At 46.7% G+C, this 20,874-nt stretch overlaps 10 protein-coding genes across 17 annotated transcripts; 4 read left to right on the top strand and 6 right to left on the bottom strand.

Annotated features, from left to right (window-relative positions):
- The first annotated feature begins 45 nt into the window (after positions 1-45).
- LOC117145549 (3-hydroxyisobutyryl-CoA hydrolase, mitochondrial-like) lies at positions 46-2,093 on the top strand. Of its 3 annotated transcripts, none has more exons than XM_033311244.1 (4): positions 46-157; positions 227-1,111; positions 1,371-1,639; positions 1,897-2,093. In XM_033311244.1, the coding sequence occupies exons 1-4, from the start codon at positions 155-157 to the stop codon at positions 1,901-1,903; spliced, it is 1,164 nt and encodes a 387-aa protein (XP_033167135.1). In that variant the 5' UTR covers positions 46-154; the 3' UTR covers positions 1,904-2,093. The 3 variants fall into 3 exon arrangements, with proteins under 3 accessions (XP_033167135.1, XP_033167136.1, XP_033167137.1); XM_033311246.1 differs by having other exon boundaries at positions 50-157; positions 230-1,111; XM_033311245.1 differs by having other exon boundaries at positions 1,371-2,093.
- LOC117145548 (conserved oligomeric Golgi complex subunit 2) lies at positions 1,929-4,497 on the bottom strand. The gene is made up of 4 exons (XM_033311243.1): positions 4,313-4,497; positions 3,190-4,260; positions 2,450-3,135; positions 1,929-2,393 (listed from the first exon to the last, which is right to left on the bottom strand). The coding sequence occupies exons 1-4, from the start codon at positions 4,403-4,405 to the stop codon at positions 2,111-2,113; spliced, it is 2,133 nt and encodes a 710-aa protein (XP_033167134.1). The 5' UTR covers positions 4,406-4,497; the 3' UTR covers positions 1,929-2,110.
- LOC117145552 (3-hydroxyisobutyryl-CoA hydrolase, mitochondrial-like) lies at positions 4,492-5,450 on the top strand. 2 transcript variants are annotated; one of them, XM_033311252.1, is made up of 3 exons: positions 4,492-4,584; positions 4,728-4,996; positions 5,254-5,450. In XM_033311252.1, the coding sequence occupies exons 2-3, from the start codon at positions 4,740-4,742 to the stop codon at positions 5,258-5,260; spliced, it is 264 nt and encodes an 87-aa protein (XP_033167143.1). In that variant the 5' UTR covers positions 4,492-4,584; positions 4,728-4,739; the 3' UTR covers positions 5,261-5,450. The 2 variants fall into 2 exon arrangements, with proteins under 2 accessions (XP_033167143.1, XP_033167142.1); XM_033311251.1 differs by having other exon boundaries at positions 4,554-4,658.
- On the bottom strand, positions 5,286-7,854 carry LOC117145547 (conserved oligomeric Golgi complex subunit 2). The gene is made up of 4 exons (XM_033311242.1): positions 7,670-7,854; positions 6,547-7,617; positions 5,807-6,492; positions 5,286-5,750 (listed from the first exon to the last, which is right to left on the bottom strand). Exons 1-4 carry the CDS (start codon positions 7,760-7,762, stop codon positions 5,468-5,470), a joined length of 2,133 nt encoding a protein of 710 aa, XP_033167133.1. The 5' UTR covers positions 7,763-7,854; the 3' UTR covers positions 5,286-5,467.
- Positions 7,855-7,895: 41 nt separating this feature from the next.
- LOC117145550 (translin-associated protein X) lies at positions 7,896-9,024 on the top strand. The gene is made up of 2 exons (XM_033311247.1): positions 7,896-8,712; positions 8,764-9,024. Exons 1-2 carry the CDS (start codon positions 8,000-8,002, stop codon positions 8,945-8,947), a joined length of 897 nt encoding a protein of 298 aa, XP_033167138.1. The 5' UTR covers positions 7,896-7,999; the 3' UTR covers positions 8,948-9,024.
- LOC117145551 (aprataxin and PNK-like factor) lies at positions 8,968-10,056 on the bottom strand. Of its 3 annotated transcripts, none has more exons than XM_033311248.1 (3): positions 9,544-10,056; positions 9,319-9,482; positions 8,968-9,259 (listed from the first exon to the last, which is right to left on the bottom strand). In XM_033311248.1, exons 1-3 carry the CDS (start codon positions 9,984-9,986, stop codon positions 9,051-9,053), a joined length of 816 nt encoding a protein of 271 aa, XP_033167139.1. In that variant the 5' UTR covers positions 9,987-10,056; the 3' UTR covers positions 8,968-9,050. The 3 variants fall into 3 exon arrangements, with proteins under 3 accessions (XP_033167139.1, XP_033167141.1, XP_033167140.1); XM_033311250.1 differs by having other exon boundaries at positions 9,153-9,245; XM_033311249.1 differs by having other exon boundaries at positions 9,173-9,259; positions 9,307-9,482.
- Positions 10,057-10,151: 95 nt separating this feature from the next.
- Positions 10,152-13,876, bottom strand: LOC117145546 (colorectal mutant cancer protein). The gene is made up of 7 exons (XM_033311240.1): positions 13,363-13,876; positions 12,556-12,805; positions 12,169-12,498; positions 11,980-12,113; positions 11,624-11,925; positions 10,852-11,562; positions 10,152-10,793 (listed from the first exon to the last, which is right to left on the bottom strand). The coding sequence occupies exons 1-7, from the start codon at positions 13,648-13,650 to the stop codon at positions 10,661-10,663; spliced, it is 2,148 nt and encodes a 715-aa protein (XP_033167131.1). The 5' UTR covers positions 13,651-13,876; the 3' UTR covers positions 10,152-10,660.
- A 159-nt stretch (positions 13,877-14,035) lies between these two features.
- LOC117143576 (coiled-coil domain-containing protein 149) lies at positions 14,036-16,011 on the bottom strand. Its single transcript, XM_033308320.1, has 6 exons — positions 15,925-16,011; positions 15,277-15,861; positions 15,117-15,224; positions 14,972-15,059; positions 14,775-14,913; positions 14,036-14,718 (listed from the first exon to the last, which is right to left on the bottom strand). The coding sequence occupies exons 1-6, from the start codon at positions 15,988-15,990 to the stop codon at positions 14,148-14,150; spliced, it is 1,557 nt and encodes a 518-aa protein (XP_033164211.1). The 5' UTR covers positions 15,991-16,011; the 3' UTR covers positions 14,036-14,147.
- Positions 16,012-16,131: 120 nt separating this feature from the next.
- LOC117143577 (copper homeostasis protein cutC homolog) lies at positions 16,132-18,175 on the bottom strand. Of its 3 annotated transcripts, none has more exons than XM_033308323.1 (3): positions 16,898-17,304; positions 16,599-16,846; positions 16,132-16,184 (listed from the first exon to the last, which is right to left on the bottom strand). In XM_033308323.1, the coding sequence occupies exons 1-3, from the start codon at positions 17,134-17,136 to the stop codon at positions 16,150-16,152; spliced, it is 522 nt and encodes a 173-aa protein (XP_033164214.1). In that variant the 5' UTR covers positions 17,137-17,304; the 3' UTR covers positions 16,132-16,149. The 3 variants fall into 3 exon arrangements, with proteins under 3 accessions (XP_033164214.1, XP_033164213.1, XP_033164212.1); XM_033308322.1 differs by lacking the exon at positions 16,132-16,184 and adding an exon at positions 16,276-16,542; XM_033308321.1 differs by lacking the exon at positions 16,132-16,184 and adding an exon at positions 16,276-16,542 and having other exon boundaries at positions 16,599-18,175.
- Positions 18,176-18,243: 68 nt separating this feature from the next.
- On the top strand, positions 18,244-19,935 carry LOC117143578 (programmed cell death protein 10). Its single transcript, XM_033308325.1, has 5 exons — positions 18,244-18,501; positions 18,679-18,856; positions 18,915-19,047; positions 19,114-19,278; positions 19,651-19,935. The coding sequence occupies exons 1-5, from the start codon at positions 18,436-18,438 to the stop codon at positions 19,733-19,735; spliced, it is 627 nt and encodes a 208-aa protein (XP_033164216.1). The 5' UTR covers positions 18,244-18,435; the 3' UTR covers positions 19,736-19,935.
- Positions 19,936-20,874: the final 939 nt, after the last annotated feature.

Here is a 20,874-nt window from a genome sequence, read left to right as displayed (position 1 = left end):
CTGGAACACCCTTATTTACTTCCGCCATGTATGCGGTCTGGCAGCACCGCGACAAGAACGACCAGCTGTGCGGGTGCTAAAATTCTATTGCGCAACGCTGAAATTCTAAACACTCGCTTCGCCCCACACACAACATTACTGACACCCGCTCAAAATGGTAAGTTATGCAAATTCCTGCAAATTGAAGCGCTTAGCTAATCGAAAACAATTCGATACCGCCGCCCAGCAGGGACCAATTCAAAGGTTGGTGTACACATTCGGTCATCGCACCTGTAGCCAATTGCCGATGATCGGCGGAGCAGCGATATCCCAAACAAAACCAACAACAATGGCCCTCTCCGTCCGCCAATCCTCCTCCTCCGTGCTGGCCACGGAGTCTTCTAATAAGGGAATGATTATTCTAAACCGTCCCAAGGCGCTTAATGCAATCAACTTGGAGATGGTACGCAAGATCTACAAGCACCTGAAGAAGTGCGAGAAGTCCAAGTCGCTGGTGATCATCAAGGGCACAGGTGACAAGGCCTTTTGCGCCGGTGGAGATGTGCGCGCTCTGGTCGAGGCTGGCCCTACGGATGAGTCGAAGAGCTTTTTCCGGGAGGAGTACAGCACTAATGCTCTGATCGGGAACTATAAGATTCCCTACATCGCCATCATCGACGGTATTACCATGGGCGGTGGCGTGGGTCTGAGTGTGCACGGCAAGTACCGGGTGGCCAGCGATCGGACGCTGTTCGCCATGCCCGAGACGGCGATTGGCCTCTTCCCGGATGTGGGTGGATCATACTTCCTGCCTCGACTGCAGGGAAAGCTGGGCCTCTACCTGGGTCTCACAGGATATCGACTGCGCGGCGGCGATGTCTTTTACTCAGGCATTGCCACGCACTACTGCGAGAGCAGCAAGATCCCCGATCTCGAGACGGCTCTCCTTAACTGTCCGGATGCGGATGATGTGCCTGAGCTGCTGCAGAAGTACCATTCCACGCCAGAAAAGCCCTTCTCGCTGCAGCCTGTCCTGGAACAGATCAACAAGAACTTTTCGGCGGACTCGTTGGAGGGAATTCTAGAGAATCTGCAGAACGATGGCAGTGAATGGGCCAAGAAGACGCTTGAGGTGAGTGGTGCACAGTTTACTAAGTGATAAGAACACAATCGGATGTTAATTGGCTGGGCCAATCATCGCTTGGCGCGCGCTTTTAGCGCCTAAATATTTGATCCGTTTCCAGCCAATTAGCAACGCTTTAGTTGCAGCACGACTTTTCTTAACTGAATAAGTTACACTAGCTCACAAACTCGCACCTCTTGTTGCATTTTTCTATTAGAGATGAATCTTATTATTGAAATCAGACCCATTGCTTTTTTCTTTGTTTCAGACGCTCTCGAAGATGTCTCCCACCTCGATGAAGGTTACGTTCCGTCAGTTAGAGCTCGGATCACAGCTGTCGCTGGCTCAGTGTCTCATTATGGAATATCGTCTGGCCGTGCGTCATCTGGAGCGCAGTGATTTCAAGGAGGGAGTTCGTGCCCTTCTCATCGACAAGGATCAGAAGCCCCAGTGGCAGCCAACCAAGCTGGCCGATGTCACCGAGGAGCATGTGCAGTGGTTCTTCCGCAAGCTGCCGGACACCGAAGAACTCAAGCTGTAATGTAGCAAGCCTAGTTTTGTTTTTGTTTGAGCCTTGGCATCCAATCCTGTTTGTCTTCCGTTGAGCCGCTCATTCTTATATGCACACAACTTAATATCTCTGTATATATCCTTGCAAGCTTGAGTTATGTTATGCATGGTTCCTTGCCTGCCGTTCTTTAATATTCTTTATATATCTTTAGCGTTCTGTGGCCACAGTTTGACGAGTTCTGTCGGCTAATTTCCGCAATCTCTTCTCTGTTTCATTCCAACAGCGAATAACTACGAGGAAGAATTCTCGCCGGTATTTACCAACAACGATTGTGAAATTCAATGCATTTAAATATATGATATACATATATGCCTATATATATTATATACAATTCGTAGTCCTAATACAATCAATAATTGTGCCTAAAGAATCGTTAGAATTCGTTTACCAAGAATAAAAAGAAGTGTATACGTTTGATAACTGATCGTTGTTAGTGTCTAGGCGCTGTTATCCTTTAGCTTGATACTGTCCTCCACCATGTTTGTCAACTCGACTAGCCTATCGATCTGGGTGGCCTGAAAGTTTAGTTTGCCCAGCTCTTGCCTCCAAGATGTGACATCCACTCGCAGTTGGACGCGAATCTTATCATCGTCAGACATCACAGCCGAGCTTCCAGTCGACACAGTCGCGGCTCCGCCACTTTTTACATTTCGCAGGCGTCGCAATGACTCTTCGGTTTTCTGTACGGATGTGAGCACATCGCTCACCACATTGAAGTACCTATAGTGCGAATAAAAGTTCAGGGAAATTCTAACCCATCGTAAAATTATACTCACGCCTTGGTTATGTGACTAGCAACCTCCGACAAGATCTGTTCCACCACCAGGGTGCCAAGCTGGGACTCGTTCTGCTGGGCAAAAGTCTTCAGCGGTCGCAGCATTTGCTCCACATAGCTCGAACATCTTGTGGGAACCTCTCGATTCGTCTTGCGATACAAACGCGGCAAGTCGTTTACCTGGCGCACATTTTCCGTCTCGCATTCTCCGATCAGCAACTCCACTAAGGTCTTTTGTATGTTGGTCAAATGCGTACCTAGCGTGTCGGCAAGGCAGGACATTGATTTGGCCAATACGTCGCTAAAGATCTTCGTACGCTGTTCAACGAGCACTGATTTAATAATCAATTGCTGAAGCTCTGGCAAATACGCGTCAAGTTTGCGGATGTCTGCATGGAGGGCAATAAGTAACTGGTTTCGAGTGTAGGACTTGGAAAAGTGGCTGCCTTTCGATAGAGTAATTGCATCCGTGATCCAGCGCGAAAGACGCAGTACCACCTGCACGTTAAGTTTGTAAAATTTCGGAAATACTTCGGGTAGGTAAACTCCTTCGGCCCAGCACCGTGTCATAGCCTCCTTCGCGGCATTAAATGCGGATATTTTGTAGTCCCTATCGGTGAGATTATCTTTTAAGCTGTCCTCCTGGAGCACCGGCTCTAACTGGGCTTCAAATTTACCAGCAATTTCCTAGAAACATTTTATATAAATAAAAAATTCTACTATTTAAGCTTATTTACATACTTGAAAGCATATTTGGAAGTAAACCGGAAGATTCCAGCGGGCCTCAAAGCTTTTTGTTTGCTTGTGCTGGCGATAGAACGCCACGGCCTGCTCTCCGGAGCAGGTCAATAGCTCCTCTATTTTGCCCAGGAAGTCGCGAGTGCACTTGTATTTTACATAGAACACCTCCGAGTTGCCAGGCGCAAATATGGAATTCATGTGCAGTTCAAGACGCGTCTCCAAATCAGACCAGTAACTATTAACCACGAAGTTAAAGCCCGGAAACTTATCCGAGTAAAGCGTAAGGCGCAGCAGATCGGTCATATGCAGCGATATAAAGTTGAGGATCTTGCTGTAGATGCCAGCTAATCCCTGCGGCGAGTTTTGCAACTGTTGTTCGCCAATGACGCCCGTCATATACGGAGCCACCACATCCTCGCGGAAGGCGCACTCTGCCTGATCACAGGCATTTAGAGTTATATAGATCCGCAAGCAGCGCTCCAAGGATTCCGGTGCCGAGTTGCGTGCCTGGCTAAGGGCATCATTGAAGAAGCATCGCAGATGCTGATGCAATTGCCCTTCAAGCTGTTCGATCTTCCCTTGATGCTCGGGGTTTAAGTGCTTGGAACAGTGTTTCTCATGGAACTTCAATTGAATCAGGTCCAGGGCAGCGCGCTCCAGGTCAACGGCCTTAATTGGCTGTTCCCCGCTGAGCTTTCGGTCGATTAGATCCTGAAGCTTGTTAATGGTCTCATACACTTTCTTTAGGCTCTGCAGACCTCGTTTAAACTCGCGAAGCTGACGCTTCTCCTCCAACTGGGCCCGCAGTTCGGTCACGTTCTCGTCTATTAAGCCGTGAATGCTCTCGATGTCGCTGCGGAACTGCTCCAATGGCTGTTGAATGGTCTTTATATTCTGGTCCAGTCCCACCAGGTTTGCGCTCAAGTTTACAAAGTCTGCGTAATCCTCGTTGATCAAATCGATCATGGCCGCCCGCAGACCTTTGAGGTAAAGGCCCAGGTTGTCACGCAGCTGTTCCAGACTAGGCGCATTGCGATTCTTGTGCAGAAACTCATCCACAGAGAAGTTTGCCTGTTCAAAGGAATTTTAGCAAGGGAACACATATCTGACATGGATTACTAACCTTCATAAACTCATTCTTGTCGAAGCACAGCTTCTCCGCTGTGCTGGTGGAGCCAGCGGTCAAGTGAGCCGACTTCTTGATCGGATCATGCATTGCCTTAGGGCTGGTATTTAATTATTTGTATATTTTTAACAAATTCTTGCCACGAAAGTTTCTTGGCTATCGATATCAGGTGACGATATATGTCGGCGATTATCGATATGACCGATACCTCAATTATCGGACATTTGTTTACAAAAAATTTATGCCGACGCGATTGAAAACCTGTAAAAGTAAGAAAGAAAAACCAGTTTTTTAACCGTTTAAATAGAATCGCGTTAGACATCAATAATGCCGAAAAACGGAGGTGCTGGTCACAGGAACAATGCTCCTAGGAAGCGCCAAATCAGACCCATTGCTTTTTTCTTTGTTTCAGACGCTCTCGAAGATGTCTCCCACCTCGATGAAGGTTACGTTCCGTCAGTTAGAGCTCGGATCACAGCTGTCGCTGGCTCAGTGTCTCATTATGGAATATCGTCTGGCCGTGCGTCATCTGGAGCGCAGTGATTTCAAGGAGGGAGTTCGTGCCCTTCTCATCGACAAGGATCAGAAGCCCCAGTGGCAGCCAACCAAGCTGGCCGATGTCACCGAGGAGCATGTGCAGTGGTTCTTCCGCAAGCTGCCGGACACCGAAGAACTCAAGCTGTAATGTAGCAAGCCTAGTTTTGTTTTTGTTTGAGCCTTGGCATCCAATCCTGTTTGTCTTCCGTTGAGCCGCTCATTCTTATATGCACACAACTTAATATCTCTGTATATATCCTTGCAAGCTTGAGTTATGTTATGCATGGTTCCTTGCCTGCCGTTCTTTAATATTCTTTATATATCTTTAGCGTTCTGTGGCCACAGTTTGACGAGTTCTGTCGGCTAATTTCCGCAATCTCTTCTCTGTTTCATTCCAACAGCGAATAACTACGAGGAAGAATTCTCGCCGGTATTTACCAACAACGATTGTGAAATTCAATGCATTTAAATATATGATATACATATATGCCTATATATATTATATACAATTCGTAGTCCTAATACAATCAATAATTGTGCCTAAAGAATCGTTAGAATTCGTTTACCAAGAATAAAAAGAAGTGTATACGTTTGATAACTGATCGTTGTTAGTGTCTAGGCGCTGTTATCCTTTAGCTTGATACTGTCCTCCACCATGTTTGTCAACTCGACTAGCCTATCGATCTGGGTGGCCTGAAAGTTTAGTTTGCCCAGCTCTTGCCTCCAAGATGTGACATCCACTCGCAGTTGGACGCGAATCTTATCATCGTCAGACATCACAGCCGAGCTTCCAGTCGACACAGTCGCGGCTCCGCCACTTTTTACATTTCGCAGGCGTCGCAATGACTCTTCGGTTTTCTGTACGGATGTGAGCACATCGCTCACCACATTGAAGTACCTATAGTGCGAATAAAAGTTCAGGGAAATTCTAACCCATCGTAAAATTATACTCACGCCTTGGTTATGTGACTAGCAACCTCCGACAAGATCTGTTCCACCACCAGGGTGCCAAGCTGGGACTCGTTCTGCTGGGCAAAAGTCTTCAGCGGTCGCAGCATTTGCTCCACATAGCTCGAACATCTTGTGGGAACCTCTCGATTCGTCTTGCGATACAAACGCGGCAAGTCGTTTACCTGGCGCACATTTTCCGTCTCGCATTCTCCGATCAGCAACTCCACTAAGGTCTTTTGTATGTTGGTCAAATGCGTACCTAGCGTGTCGGCAAGGCAGGACATTGATTTGGCCAATACGTCGCTAAAGATCTTCGTACGCTGTTCAACGAGCACTGATTTAATAATCAATTGCTGAAGCTCTGGCAAATACGCGTCAAGTTTGCGGATGTCTGCATGGAGGGCAATAAGTAACTGGTTTCGAGTGTAGGACTTGGAAAAGTGGCTGCCTTTCGATAGAGTAATTGCATCCGTGATCCAGCGCGAAAGACGCAGTACCACCTGCACGTTAAGTTTGTAAAATTTCGGAAATACTTCGGGTAGGTAAACTCCTTCGGCCCAGCACCGTGTCATAGCCTCCTTCGCGGCATTAAATGCGGATATTTTGTAGTCCCTATCGGTGAGATTATCTTTTAAGCTGTCCTCCTGGAGCACCGGCTCTAACTGGGCTTCAAATTTACCAGCAATTTCCTAGAAACATTTTATATAAATAAAAAATTCTACTATTTAAGCTTATTTACATACTTGAAAGCATATTTGGAAGTAAACCGGAAGATTCCAGCGGGCCTCAAAGCTTTTTGTTTGCTTGTGCTGGCGATAGAACGCCACGGCCTGCTCTCCGGAGCAGGTCAATAGCTCCTCTATTTTGCCCAGGAAGTCGCGAGTGCACTTGTATTTTACATAGAACACCTCCGAGTTGCCAGGCGCAAATATGGAATTCATGTGCAGTTCAAGACGCGTCTCCAAATCAGACCAGTAACTATTAACCACGAAGTTAAAGCCCGGAAACTTATCCGAGTAAAGCGTAAGGCGCAGCAGATCGGTCATATGCAGCGATATAAAGTTGAGGATCTTGCTGTAGATGCCAGCTAATCCCTGCGGCGAGTTTTGCAACTGTTGTTCGCCAATGACGCCCGTCATATACGGAGCCACCACATCCTCGCGGAAGGCGCACTCTGCCTGATCACAGGCATTTAGAGTTATATAGATCCGCAAGCAGCGCTCCAAGGATTCCGGTGCCGAGTTGCGTGCCTGGCTAAGGGCATCATTGAAGAAGCATCGCAGATGCTGATGCAATTGCCCTTCAAGCTGTTCGATCTTCCCTTGATGCTCGGGGTTTAAGTGCTTGGAACAGTGTTTCTCATGGAACTTCAATTGAATCAGGTCCAGGGCAGCGCGCTCCAGGTCAACGGCCTTAATTGGCTGTTCCCCGCTGAGCTTTCGGTCGATTAGATCCTGAAGCTTGTTAATGGTCTCATACACTTTCTTTAGGCTCTGCAGACCTCGTTTAAACTCGCGAAGCTGACGCTTCTCCTCCAACTGGGCCCGCAGTTCGGTCACGTTCTCGTCTATTAAGCCGTGAATGCTCTCGATGTCGCTGCGGAACTGCTCCAATGGCTGTTGAATGGTCTTTATATTCTGGTCCAGTCCCACCAGGTTTGCGCTCAAGTTTACAAAGTCTGCGTAATCCTCGTTGATCAAATCGATCATGGCCGCCCGCAGACCTTTGAGGTAAAGGCCCAGGTTGTCACGCAGCTGTTCCAGACTAGGCGCATTGCGATTCTTGTGCAGAAACTCATCCACAGAGAAGTTTGCCTGTTCAAAGGAATTTTAGCAAGGGAACACATATCTGACATGGATTACTAACCTTCATAAACTCATTCTTGTCGAAGCACAGCTTCTCCGCTGTGCTGGTGGAGCCAGCGGTCAAGTGAGCCGACTTCTTGATCGGATCATGCATTGCCTTAGGGCTGGTATTTAATTATTTGTATATTTTTAACAAATTCTTGCCACGAAAGTTTCTTGGCTATCGATATCAGGTGACGATATATGTCGGCGATTATCGATATGACCGATACCTCAATTATCGGACATTTGTTTACAAAAAATTTATGCCGACGCGATTGAAAACCTGTAAAAGTAAGAAAGAAAAACCAGTTTTTTAACCGTTTAAATAGAATCGCGTTAGACATCAATAATGCCGAAAAACGGAGGTGCTGGTCACAGGAACAATGCTCCTAGGAAGCGCCAAATACCGGCTGCCCAGCTGGATGAAGAGAGTCCCATTGTCCAACAATTTCGAATTTATTCTAATGAATTGACCATGAAACACGATCGCCACGAGCGAATTGTCAAGCTGAGCCGTGACATTACCATCGAGTCCAAGCGTATCATCTTCCTGCTGCACTCCATTGACTCGCGTAAGCAGAATAAGGAGAAGGTCCTGGAGGAGGCACGTCAGCGACTGAACAAGCTGATCGCGGTGAACTTTAGGGCTGTGGCCCTGGAACTGCGCGACCAGGATGTCTACCAGTTCCGCAGCTCCTACTCTCCAGGATTGCAGGAGTTTATCGAGGCCTACACCTACATGGAGTACCTGTGCCACGAGGATGCTGAGGGCGAGAACGAAACCAAGAGTGTTTCAGATTGGCAGGCCATTCAGGCGGTGATGCAGTACGTCGAGGAGAGCAGCCAGCCAAAGGAAGAGCCAACTGAAGGCGAAGATGTTCAGGCTATAGCTCAGGCTGAAAGCCCTAAGAAGTTTCAGTTCTTCGTGGACCCCACGGAATATATACTGGGACTTTCGGATCTTACTGGGGAACTGATGCGCCGCTGCATAAATTCGCTAGGCAGTGGAGATACAGACACATGTTTGGACACCTGCAAGGCCCTGCAGCATTTCTACAGCGGGTTAGTTAGTTCATTCATAAGTAAGCTCAATTAACTTCCAATTGTTTTCAGTTACATCAGTCTAAACTGTCAGAGAGCCCGTGAACTATGGCGTAAGATCACTACCATGAAGCAGAGCGTTCTTAAGGCCGAGAATGTTTGCTATAATGTAAAAGTTCGCGGCGGAGAGGCTGCCAAATGGGGCGCCACTTTTGATCAAAAGCCAGCAGATGAAGTGGACGAGGGCTTCTACTAATGGAACTCCATAGACATAAGTTTTCATCAACAGAATATATAAAGCCTATTATTTGGCAAATGAAACGTATAATCTAAGTTAACAGCGAATTTGAATGTTTAGTCTAATCATAGTCATCCCCACTTATGGGTTGGCTATCATCCAGCTCATCATCCTCATCTTCGTCTATATCTGCGCCTGGACGGTAGTCCGCATCCTTGTCATTGTCGCCTCCAAAGGCTTCATCCTCCTCTTCCGTCCCCGAGTCATCGTCGTTCTGCCGTTGGGCTCGGCGTTGACGCAGACGATTTCGAATGTTCTGCGCGGAATTGACTACAATGGGCATTAGCCAGTTTAAAGCCGAAGTAAGCCAAGCTTACTTTCCTACTTACAATCCGCAGGATGGGAGTAATCCTGGAAGTGAACTGGGTTACGGCGATAGCATGCGTTACCGAAAGGACAATCTGGAGTTCCGATGGGTGGCGCTGGAAAGTTTGGTCGCCGGTAATCCTGATCCCCCGGATGAGCTTCTGCACTACGATGAGCGGGATTTCGCCTGGCATTGGAAGAAGGTATATTTTTAGTTGGTAATATGGGAGTTGGTCAGTATGCATCACCTGTAGCATCGTATGCCGAAGCGACAAGAAGTCCTAATACTGCTTGAGGAGACGGTAGACTCGTCGACGGCGTCCCGTGCATTGCTATTAGTGGGTTCAGTTTTTACCACCGCACCTGCATTTGGTTTTCCATTGTCCGCTGGTTCAGTTTTAATCTTGATCGCAGTGGAGTGCTCATCGGTGGGATCATCTTTATGTTCTTCATCCTCCACTGGCTCAGCTTTTATTTTAATAGGAACTTCAGAATTTGTTTCATCTTTAATGGACGCCACAGGCTCCTCCGATTTTACGCGCTTTCTGCGGCCGTCTTCTGCGCCACAATTTGCGTTGCCATTGTGTGTGATATCTTCAGAGGATTTTCGTTTAGCGCCACTATCGGCTGTAGGTCTGTTAATAGCTGCCTCCTCATTCGCAACACTTTCCACTTCTTCTGTGGCACTCATTTTAAGTAAATTAAGTTAAATTTTCAAAACATTTGTATTTCACAAGAACTAATGTACTTGATTCTGGTAATTTGCAACACTACACGAGATAGTGATGAATTCTTGAGTTAGTTTCATAAGCTCATCGCTAAGTTATTGGCGCCAATTTCAAATTCGAGATTTTTAGCTATTTTAGTAGACGTTTTATATTTTGTACAGTTTTAAATACATATTGAATCATATAACAAGCAAAATGCGAATACATTGTATAAATATAGGATCCCGTGTATGCGCCTTGAATAACTCCTTAGTTTGCCTATTAGTATGTGTCTATATGTAATTGCTTGTGGCCCAGAGACGAATGCTCCAATCCCACGGATCTATGGATAGGTTGGTGGAGCCTTGCTCATGGCACCTCTGAATATGTATGTATTTGAGTATGTAGTTACTGCAGCCTTATCTGCGGGGCAGGGACACCGCCCAAGCCCCAGCCGACTGCAATTAAGTCGCATGGCACATTCGTGATACTGTCTTGGTCATGGCGGATCCAGGGAGACTGCTAGGCGGGTGGTCATTGCATTAAATGTAAAATAAGCGATATGATCGAGAGGGAAAGATCTTTTGCGGGATATGTGACAAGCGCGCCCGCTCCACGCCCAGTTGCTCAGTCCTCCTGGAAGGTCGTCATGCGTTTCCTACAGAGTAGTCTCAGGAACATGGTTATGACCTTGTTCGTAGTCCAGCCGCAGGTCAACAATCTTCTGCTCCAGCTTCCTCACCCGCAGCTGGTACTTGCGCTTGGTGTGATCCAACATTTGGCCCAGATTGCTGAAAGGGAAATATGAAGCAATTATGTATGAAACAGTTAAAATAAATCGAATCTTACTGGTTGGATTTTTGCAGTTCACGCACGTTCTGATGCAGTTGCTCGTATTTTTCGTCGAAGGCCTTCTGCGAAGCTGTTACGTTCGCCAACAGCGTCTGTATGCGACCCTTGAGCTCCGTTTCTCGAGTTAAGGCCTCCACCAACTGCTGCTCTGTGAGAGCCGCATGCTCCGCCTCCGAATACGAGACTCGATTGTTTGCCTGCAGCTGCTTTAGGGCTTCGTGCAGTATGCCCACTCGCTCGTTGGCGTTCTGCCGTTCCTGCTCGGCCTCTTCCATTTTCGTCTTCAGCTGCAAATTCGAGTCCCGCAGCTCGAGTATTTCTTGCATAATCACCGCTGTCTCCAAGTCAATGGGTGACTTCTTGTCCGCGCTCCGCAGTTCGTGCTCCTTTTCCAAAGCCAGGCGCTTTCTTTCGTATATGTCGCTGAAGGGGGATTCCAGACTGACAATGGTATGCTGGACATTGGAACGACGTCCCTTTAGCTTGGAGACGTGGTACCGCAGGCGGTTGTCGTCGTCGGCACACCACGGCCGTCCAGTTTTCGGTGCATCCTCTGGGCCCAGGTTAATGTTGTGTTGCCACGGTCCCAGGCTATTCTCACACACGTTTTTCTCGCTATCCAAACGGGCCAGCAGGTGCCTGGCCACCGCCTCCACCGACCGTCGACTGTCTTCCGCTGCCATCGATTTCTCCCCCAGCAGTGCCAACCTGGAAGTGATGAATTGTGAAGCAAGGATAACAACACGCGTCATATGGTGATTGTACTTACTTGCTTTCGAGCAGTGCCAACATTACGTCGTAGGCCTCGATGGCGCGATCACTGCAATTAAGCGCCAACTGAAGAGCAACCGCATTGGACTCGTACTTTCCGCATAGCAGATACAGATGCTCAGTGTGCTCCTTGCATTCGTCTAGCGTCAGTGCCAGCATGGTGTTTCGCATCTCCAATTGTTCAACACGTCGTTGCAGTCGCTCGAAATCCTTGCTCAAATGTAGGGGCTCCATAAAGTTCTCCATGTATAGGTTTTGCTCCTTTAGCTCCGACACCAAATGTTCGACCAGATTAATTTGCTTAAAATGAAATGGGTTGAAATGTATTCTCTGAAAAAAGTTTGGTCAACACACCTCGTTGCTCATCGAAGTATCTTGTGATGGATCTTCTCCGGATTCATGTTTGCTGGCGCATCGCAACTTAACCCGTTCAGCCATTTTCGGTACCGCTGGGGTGCGTTTTTGCGGACTTGTCAAGGAAGTGCAAACTGAAAGCATCTAAATTTGTAAACATTCTTTCATCATTAGGATTATTTATACTACCATTCAAATCATTCAGTCGCTGTCCGCACTCGTTGACTTCCGATTCGCAGTCGAAGGTGACATTGGTCTGCTCCTCGACCACAGCAGCATCCTTGGTGGAAATCTCGGATTGCAGAAGGGCGATTCGAGCTCTCAAGTGCAGAACTTCCTCCTGAAGTGCCTCCACTTGTCCCTTATGGCTCAGTTCCTGCGGTTTATGGGCAACGTTACCCACGCTAGTGGTACTGCAGGCGCCCTCGAAGTCCTCCAGTGGTTCGGTCTGGCATTCGGCATCAGGATTGGTGAGGTTAAGCTCGGAGTTGTACACTGAGCCCTCCTGAAAGCTGAGTTCTGAAAATAAAACTGTGGATTAGGGGTTTATTTCCCACATTTGAAACTGCTACTCACCGCTGCCTTCCGGCTCCTGCTCCTCCATGATAACGTGATCCTGTTTGCTGCGCAGTTTCTTGCTTAACTCGGCTATGACACAGTGCATCTCGGTGATGCGACACTCGTGGGCCTGGCTAACAACCTCCAAGCGCTTGTGGCATATTTCCCGCTCCGTGTTGCTCTCTGTGAGCTGCCTTTCTGCCTGCTGCAGACGCTGCGTTAGATCCCGCACCCGGTTTTCTAGCTGTTGCACCGACAGTTGCTCAACCTGGAGGTGAATCAGAGGGAAAAAGGCGCATTAGAGGTTTCTAAGTGGTTATTCTCGGGGTCATCACGTTTATGGGTCGCCTGGCCAGCGGATGAGCCATCAGAGTGTACTCCCAACTGCGTCTCTTGTCGCTGGGCACCGATGGCGTATCGCTGCAGCACAGGCAGCTCAGGCTGCGCGGAAGCAGTTGCTCCGAAATCATGGTCCAGTGGAAAATTTTGACTGGCGATTACGTCGTCATCCGACCGCGGATGCATCCGCGCTCTCCGCCGCTGCAACTTGACCCTCAGCCTTCCACACGCATCTGCGCACTGGACGCCAACCGAATTTCAAGCCCGAAACACTTTGAAAACCAAGGATTGAAAAATCTGCTTTTCTTAGCAGTGAATTCAAACTATACAATAATGAGTTATTTTTAATTATTTTGTGATAATTTTAAATATTAATTTAAAGTGAACTTTATCATGTTTAGTACCAATGTATCATGGCTAATTGGGATATTAATTTTTTTGATTTGAGATCTGGTTATTTCTCTCAGTGCGGGCACCATTACTCACTTTGTTGACAATGTCTAGCGTGGAGCAGCTGGATATGTTGTTGTCGCTCTCGGTGGTGTCCCGCTGCGTGTGCTCCGGAGAGTCCAGGTCGCTGGATCCCACCAAGTGCCTGCCACCGGGTCCTCCGCCGCGCGGCGAAATGCTGCCGAAGACGTACTCGAAATCCTCGCCAGCCGCGCTGCCGGAGTGCTTGCCCTGAAATCCGCTGGAGTCACGCTGCTTGCCATTGCGACGCGGCACATCGGTGGCTATCTTGGCCACTCGGGCGACCTGCACATCATTCGACATGGTGGCGATGGGCGGCTGCAACGACTTTCCGACTAGAATTGGACTGATTTGGGCCGCTTAATGATGACTTTTGATTGGTGCTCCATTCCCAGGATATGTGGCACTGGTGTTAACTCTACATGACTCTTTAAAAACGTGTCTTAAGGCATTTTTAATTCAAAAACTTGAAATTACTCCAACCAGTCGGGATATTTATTGCATTCTTATCAGAAAATGTATACCCAGAAATAAGAGTGTGTGATAGTGTGTTTATGCTAACGGTATACAACACTCTGAAATATCAATTATCGATAACTTGGGCGCGTCCTTTAAAACTGTAAACTATAGCTATGTACATGCCCATATTTAAGGCAATATTGATTAAATAATGAATTCTTTTATATAATCTGGTTTTATTGTACGCTGTTGCGGTAATATACATATATTATATCTTTTGTCAACACTGAGATATGGTTCCATCTATTTCTTTGGGAGTCCTCAATTGAACTAGTTTTTCTCTAAGGAATAGCCGCCAGATTTTCAGCTCGTATCGTCACCATGGCCTCGTAGTCCCGCATGTCCAGATCGTGAAGTGCTTTCTGGACCAGAGTGGCCAGGTGAGGCGGCAGGTCCTTCAGATCCTCCATACGTTCCCGTGCCACTGCACTGGATATCCGTGGCGTGCCGTTGCAGCGGCTGCTCAATCCACAATTGCCCGAATCTGTTGTGGCGGATGAAGACTTCTGGAAGTCATCGGGCTGCACATCTGCACCGTACACAGACGAATCCACCGACTCCGTTGAAAGCGAGGACATTCCATCGTCGGTGTGCAAAGCCTCAACGGACTTGTGCTTCTTAGAATCTTCATGATTCACTGTAATGGCGATGCCTTCGTTATCTGGCTCAATGGACGGAGTGCTGCTGATGTCGGCGTCATCTACCATGGCGGCACAATAGCCATTGAGGAGCAGCTGGGAGGGCGCATAACCATATTCCATGTCCTCCTCCTGCTCCTCAGCGTTGTCATCGTTTCCGGAGAGGAGCTGTTGCCACCGCTGCTCCAGCTCCGTCATCTTGCCAGCCAGTATTCTGCGGGATATATGGGTTTATGAAATATATATTGATTTTGATCTTGACTTTCCTACTTGTTGGTCTTCTTTTGGTGCGTCAGAGCCAAGTTCTTGTCGTTGAGATTGTCCAGCAGGGCCAGACACAAGGATTTTAGATCGCTTAAGCTCTCGGTTTTCTGGGGCAGATCAATGCCGCTCTCGAGGATTGTTTTCACTAGGGTACAAACACATTAGAAAGGCATGAAAGAGGTCGGCACCATATAACTACTCACCTTGTCGGGGGCTTAAAATGGTGTCCTCATTTGTGCTCCCACCGCCAAGTTTTACAATTCCCTTCTTTCGTTTTGCATCCAACATGGTCTAAATGATTTAAATATAAATAAATTTAATGGCAATGAGTCTTAACTAGTACAGTACCTTGTACTTATTGATGCTCTGTTTGGTGAGCTCCAGTTCGCTGTCTTGGATCTTCACACGTTCATGCAGGTACTTGTTCTCCAGCAAAACACCATCGATGTCCAGGAGCTGGAAAATCAATAACTATCAAGTAAGTACTATATAGAATCAGTTAACTCACCCTGGGATGCGTTTTCTTCGCTCTGAGGGCCACAAAGAGCTCATGATTGAGGCGGTGTGCCTTGCACTTGTAGGCATCCCGCTCGGTGATCAGCTCCTCCTTCTCATCGATCACCGCCTTCAGGTCGAACGCCAGCTGGGCATTCCGTTTCTTGAGCCCCTCCAGGTGGCAGATGAAGTTGGCCCGCTCCCGACGCCACTGCAACTCCTCCTTGTTGCGAGCGGCATTTTCGCTGGCCATTGCTTGTACCCGCGACTTGTTGCTGGCCTCCGTCTCCCGGAGGAGTTCCATGTCGCCATGCAGTTCGTTGAGCCGCTGCCTCAGGGCTTCCACTTCGGTGCTGAGCTTCAGGTTCTGCTCGCGCGTCTCATGGAGCAGGGTTGCCAGGCTGGAGTTCTCGCTGAGGGCTCCGCATCCACCGACAGACAGAAGTTCGCTATTACTCTTCAGCGCTGAGTAGCGCAACTGCAGGGTCTCCGCCACCAGCTTGTACTGGTCTCGCTCCACGCGGAACTGCTCCAGTTCCTGGCGCAGGATTCGCAGTGCCTCCACCTTGCTCTGCAGTTTCCTGTGCACTGCCGAGGTCTGTAAGGGTGGGTCGGTCATACAACGCATTTGGTTCGCTCGAAGGGTGGGGGGCGGACTCACCTCTACATTGTACGTGGCCATATGTTGACCGAATCCGTGATGACTAGCCACATCGTCCAAGTCCATGACGAATGCTTGAGTGGGTTTTCCGTTTGCCGAGCTCGAGATGTTGACATTGACAGTGATTGAAAACTGAGGGCTGTCTGGAGGAGTCAGCTGTATCACACTTTCTCGGGCTCCAAGGACCCCATTCTGGCCCAAACACGCAGCTACTGTTAATCAATTTTAGATGCGCCTGCGCGGTAAGCCCCCAATGAAATCTGTTTGAAATTCGATTCATATCGATAAGCCTAATTTAAAATTAATGTTATTGTCTTCATATGTAAATATCATTAAGCAGACGATTCCATTTATTATTTAAGAGAGATTTCAATTTATTTCAGCCATTTACAATGTTTATTATGTTTTGCCTATTTGTAGGAATAAAAATTTATTTGAAAATAGGTAGGTACGGATTTTTCGACATATGTATCAGATGGGACCAAACTCCTTCTGACTCACTGGAGGTTTTTTGACTACTTGATATTGCTCTTAACACCCTTCTCCGAATGGTTTTCACTTCGGCAATTGTGGCCGTTTTGAAATCCATCCTTTCGACCAGCTTTAGCATGCATTTCACTTAGGATATACTTGGATTTCAAGAAAGAGATCTCAGAAATGGTTAAAACACCTACCTTTGAAACCAATCTCCTCACTTAGCTCGTAATATGAACTCAGCTCCCTACCACCTTTCTGCCGTTCACATACTTTTCCGGAACGGATTCTAGACGTTTGTGATTTCCTTTGGATCTCCAACACGTCTTGGGCTTGCTCTTTCTCTTCTGGCTCCATGTGGGACTTGCATTGCGTCCAACAGGCCTCTCTGATGTCGGTCGCCTTGCAAGTCCTACGAAGATGACACCTTCTTTTACTTGATTTTCGCCTAAAAATGCATTAGTTTATAACCGAGTTCATATCATCTCCTTTTCCTTACTCTATTTGTTTATCTTGAGCTTTGTTTTCCAATAAAGATTTAATGCTGTGCTCATTGTACGATAGCCCCGCAATCAACCTTCTATTCTTGGCCAGCAGTTCTTTCAATCTCTTCATATGGGTATTTAGCTTTACATTATATGCTTCTATTCTGTGCAATACCATTTCTGCATTATTTAAGTGATCATTAAAATAATGATGTTCTAGAGCAGCAGGATTATCTACTATCTCCACAATCATGTTGCAGAACAATCAAATCAAATCCAATTTTGATTATTTTTTAGAATTTAGAATTTTAGGGATATGACTACTTAAGTAAAAAGTATATACTAGTTATAAAATGATACTGAAGTAATCAAATAGTTAAGGAATAAATTAAGTCTTAGGGATAGGTTAAGTACTGTGATTTTCAGCGGGAGCTCATCGCTTTCGCAATGGTAACCATCTTCCGCACCACGATGGAGTTGGTTCCGTAGTAGGGGTCCACGTCCTGTTTACCCATGGTTACGTCACACTCCATTCGTGTGGTGGTGGGCGCCACGTAGTCCTCGCCGGCCGTGTCCAAGGCGGAAGCGTGAAACTCCAGGCAGCGACTGACCGTGAGGATCTCCTCCAGGTTGGACACCTTTATGCCGGCACCGGGCATAACTATAAAGTCTCTTTGATGTTTGGCTATCAGCTGTGCCAGGCAATCCACGCCATCGGCAGCCGTGGGTCGGAATCCGCTGCTCAGCAGACGTCGGAAACCTAGTTCGCGCAACATGTCAACATTCTCGTCCATGGACTTCTGGTCGGTGAGGTCGAAGGCGCGGTGAAAGGTCACTGGCAGACCACCCGACGCCAGCAAAACGTGCCGACACTGATCCACGTTGATGCTGCGATCCGGATTCAGGGATCCGAAAACGAAGCCATCGGCACCGTTTTCCCGCAACAAGTCCATGTCCGTAAGCAGGGCGCACATCTCCTCGTCGCTGTAGACAAAGTCAGTGCCCCGTCGTGGCCTCAGCATGCAGTAAATGGGTATTGTGAGCGTTTCCTTAATGGTTTTCAGGGTACCGACGCTGGGTGTCAAGCCACCTTCGCCCAATGCCGAACACAGTTCAATGCGTGAAGCTCCGCCATCCTCGGCGGCAAAAGCAGATCGTATGGAGTCCACGCAGACCTCCAACTTGATATCGTGGGTGGACATTTCTCTTATCACTGATAAAAAGACAGGTAAACAAAAATAAACCAATTTATTGCAGAGTTTCGATAGGTTTATGTAAATCAGCTGATTCTACCAGCAGCTTCTACAGAAGCAATCGATATCTAACCAAGCACGAAACATTCATCGATAAGAACCAGTTAGTTTCCAGTATTGAAAAACAACACTGTGCCTGTGCTGTTGTGAACAATTTTTGTTAATTTTTTAATTTGATTTGCGAGCGTCGTGCGAGCGAAGCGACGGACATCGCACGGAACGGGAATCACAACTGGGTTCCTGCAGCATGCGCCAGGACACCTAGGCACCAGTAGAGAAGACCAAGCACACTAGTAGCAATGACAATGGGCGAGCCCACGTCGTCTCTCGTTCTGCCCGTCATACTGCGGCCCATTTTCTCCCAGGTAGGTGAAACGATCCCAGGTGCTCGGCTCCGCTCTACTGTGCTCTGCACCGAACCCGTGAGCCCCAAACCGTACCTCTGAACCCTTCAGCCCCGCCAGATCGTGGCCTGTTGCGTAAACCCTTACATGGGGTACTTGGGTTTGTAATTGCCTAACTTTGTGTACGTTTACCTGCAGCTCGAGCGACGCGACGTTGGCGCTGCCCAATCTCTGCGCTCCGCCATTCTCAAGTCGGAGCAGAACAATCCGGGCTTCTGCTATGACCTCGTAGCCACAATTGTGCGGCGGGCCGATCTGAATGTAAACCTAAACGAGGCCGTGCTCCGATTGCAGGGCAAAATTACGGAAGCGGACCGTAAGTAGCCACGCCAGCAGATGAGTTTCGTAGCTAACGTCGTTTCCCCCTTCCACAGTCAATGAATACCGCTTGACGCGCACGGAGGAGCCCTTCCAGGAGCTCAATCGTAAGTCCGTGGCTCTTAAGGTGATCCTCAGCCGCATACCCGATGAGATAAACGACAGGAAGACCTTCCTGGAGACCATCAAGTGAGTAAAAACTCAGTGCATAAGCTTAACTGATTTATGAATAATGAATTTTACTGCATTTTACAGGGAAATCGCCAGCGCCATAAAGAAACTGCTCGATGTGGTCAACGAGATCGGCTCGTTCATACCTGGCGTAACGGGCAAGCAGGCTGTGGAGCAGCGTAAGAAGGAGTTTGTCAAATATTCCAAGAAGTTCAGCACAACGCTGAAGGAGTACTTCAAAGAAGGACAGTAAGTATTAAGAATCACCTGCAGTTACTTATTTACTATATGTGTTATCAAACGATACGCTGCGACGCAAAGACAGCCGGTTTCTTTAATCGGCTCATATCTGGTTTCTTATCGTTTCGGGCCAACCGTTGAGATGATGTCATACCATTGGCATTCCGGGTATTGTTTGGTTTATCATTTTGCGCCGGAGATTCTGAGGGGCGGATATTAAGCCAGACCCCCGCCCATTTTAAATTGTAAATTGCTTCGATTACGTACTGACGGCTATTACCGCTGACCTTTTCGTAAAATTGGGGCCAAATTGCATTACTAATTCAAATTGCTTCAGCAAGGATTTTCTAACCGATTCCCTTCGATTTTATCTATTTTCAGACCGAATGCAGTATTCATAAGTGCACTTTTTCTAATACGGCAAACGAATCAAATAATGCTGACAGTTAAGAGTAAATGCGAGTAGAGAATTAAATCCTTTAATTATGGCAAATTTTAGTGGCATTTTAATTTTATGTTTAAATAACCATTTAACATCCCAAGACCCAAACAAATAAAATAAACTCAACACACTTAAATACACAATCGCCCGACACAGTCCAAGTTAAATGTTTGAACGTAAATGAAAATCTGTTGTAACTAAATAAATAGGCCTAATTTATATCGTATATATGTATTACACATACTCGGACACTAAATTCTGCGAAGCCTAAGCATTGTAATTAACTAGTGAGCAACTATTTATGGAGACGGACGATGTGTGCGATAGTTTCTTTTTCGTTTACAATTTATTGTAAATAATTCATTATTTTTCTGTTGACAAACAACATCGGCTAGTTTGTTTTTGTTTAGGAGAAACGCCTACGAATAAATTTAAAATTAGTGGAAAAAAACGAGAAACAGGAAATGTATGTACTACGGGGAGATGACAAACAAAAACATGAACGGAACACTTAAATTTTTAACTGTTTTTAATTGTTAGAGTTTGAAATTTAAACACTATACATAATAATCTTTTACTTAATGATATGTTCTATTTGAAAACTGCGAAAGCGAAAGACATTAGTGGCCGACAGCACTATCAACATGATGGATAAAGAAATTATTTTAATTAATAAAATGTTATATGAAAATCGAACACTAAGCAAAAGTAAAAGAACGGCAACAAACTCATAATGTAGACATAGCGGAAAGAAAACGACAAATAAATGTATTTATATTCCAAAATTGAAAAGAGCGTTTGATATTTAACCAATTTACGTAAAATAATATTATAATATATAGTCTTATGTGTGGAATTTGATTGTTTTAGTTGTTACTGCAAACTGAGAATTGAAATAAGTTAAAATTACTGTTGTCGAGTTAAGGATACTCGAGAATTTATTTCGAAAATCAAAGATTGGTAAACTGAAATCAAAATCTCAGATTTACACGCACATGGCGTTAACAGAGGACAGCGCTGTTAACGGATAACAGCCAGAAGTAATAGTAAACCCCCAATAACAGGCCCTGAGCAGAAAGTTACCCAGTTGCAACCCCAATGGAGTCCTTCTGAGAGCGGGAGAGAATTGCCCGTTTTTCAGTGTCATTTGGCAGAAAAATCGA

Source organism: Drosophila mauritiana, chromosome 3R (genome assembly GCF_004382145.1).
Source record: "Drosophila mauritiana strain mau12 chromosome 3R, ASM438214v1, whole genome shotgun sequence".
NCBI classification, from domain to species: domain Eukaryota; kingdom Metazoa; phylum Arthropoda; class Insecta; order Diptera; family Drosophilidae; genus Drosophila; species Drosophila mauritiana.
This window is presented reverse-complemented; position numbering and strand designations above follow the sequence as displayed.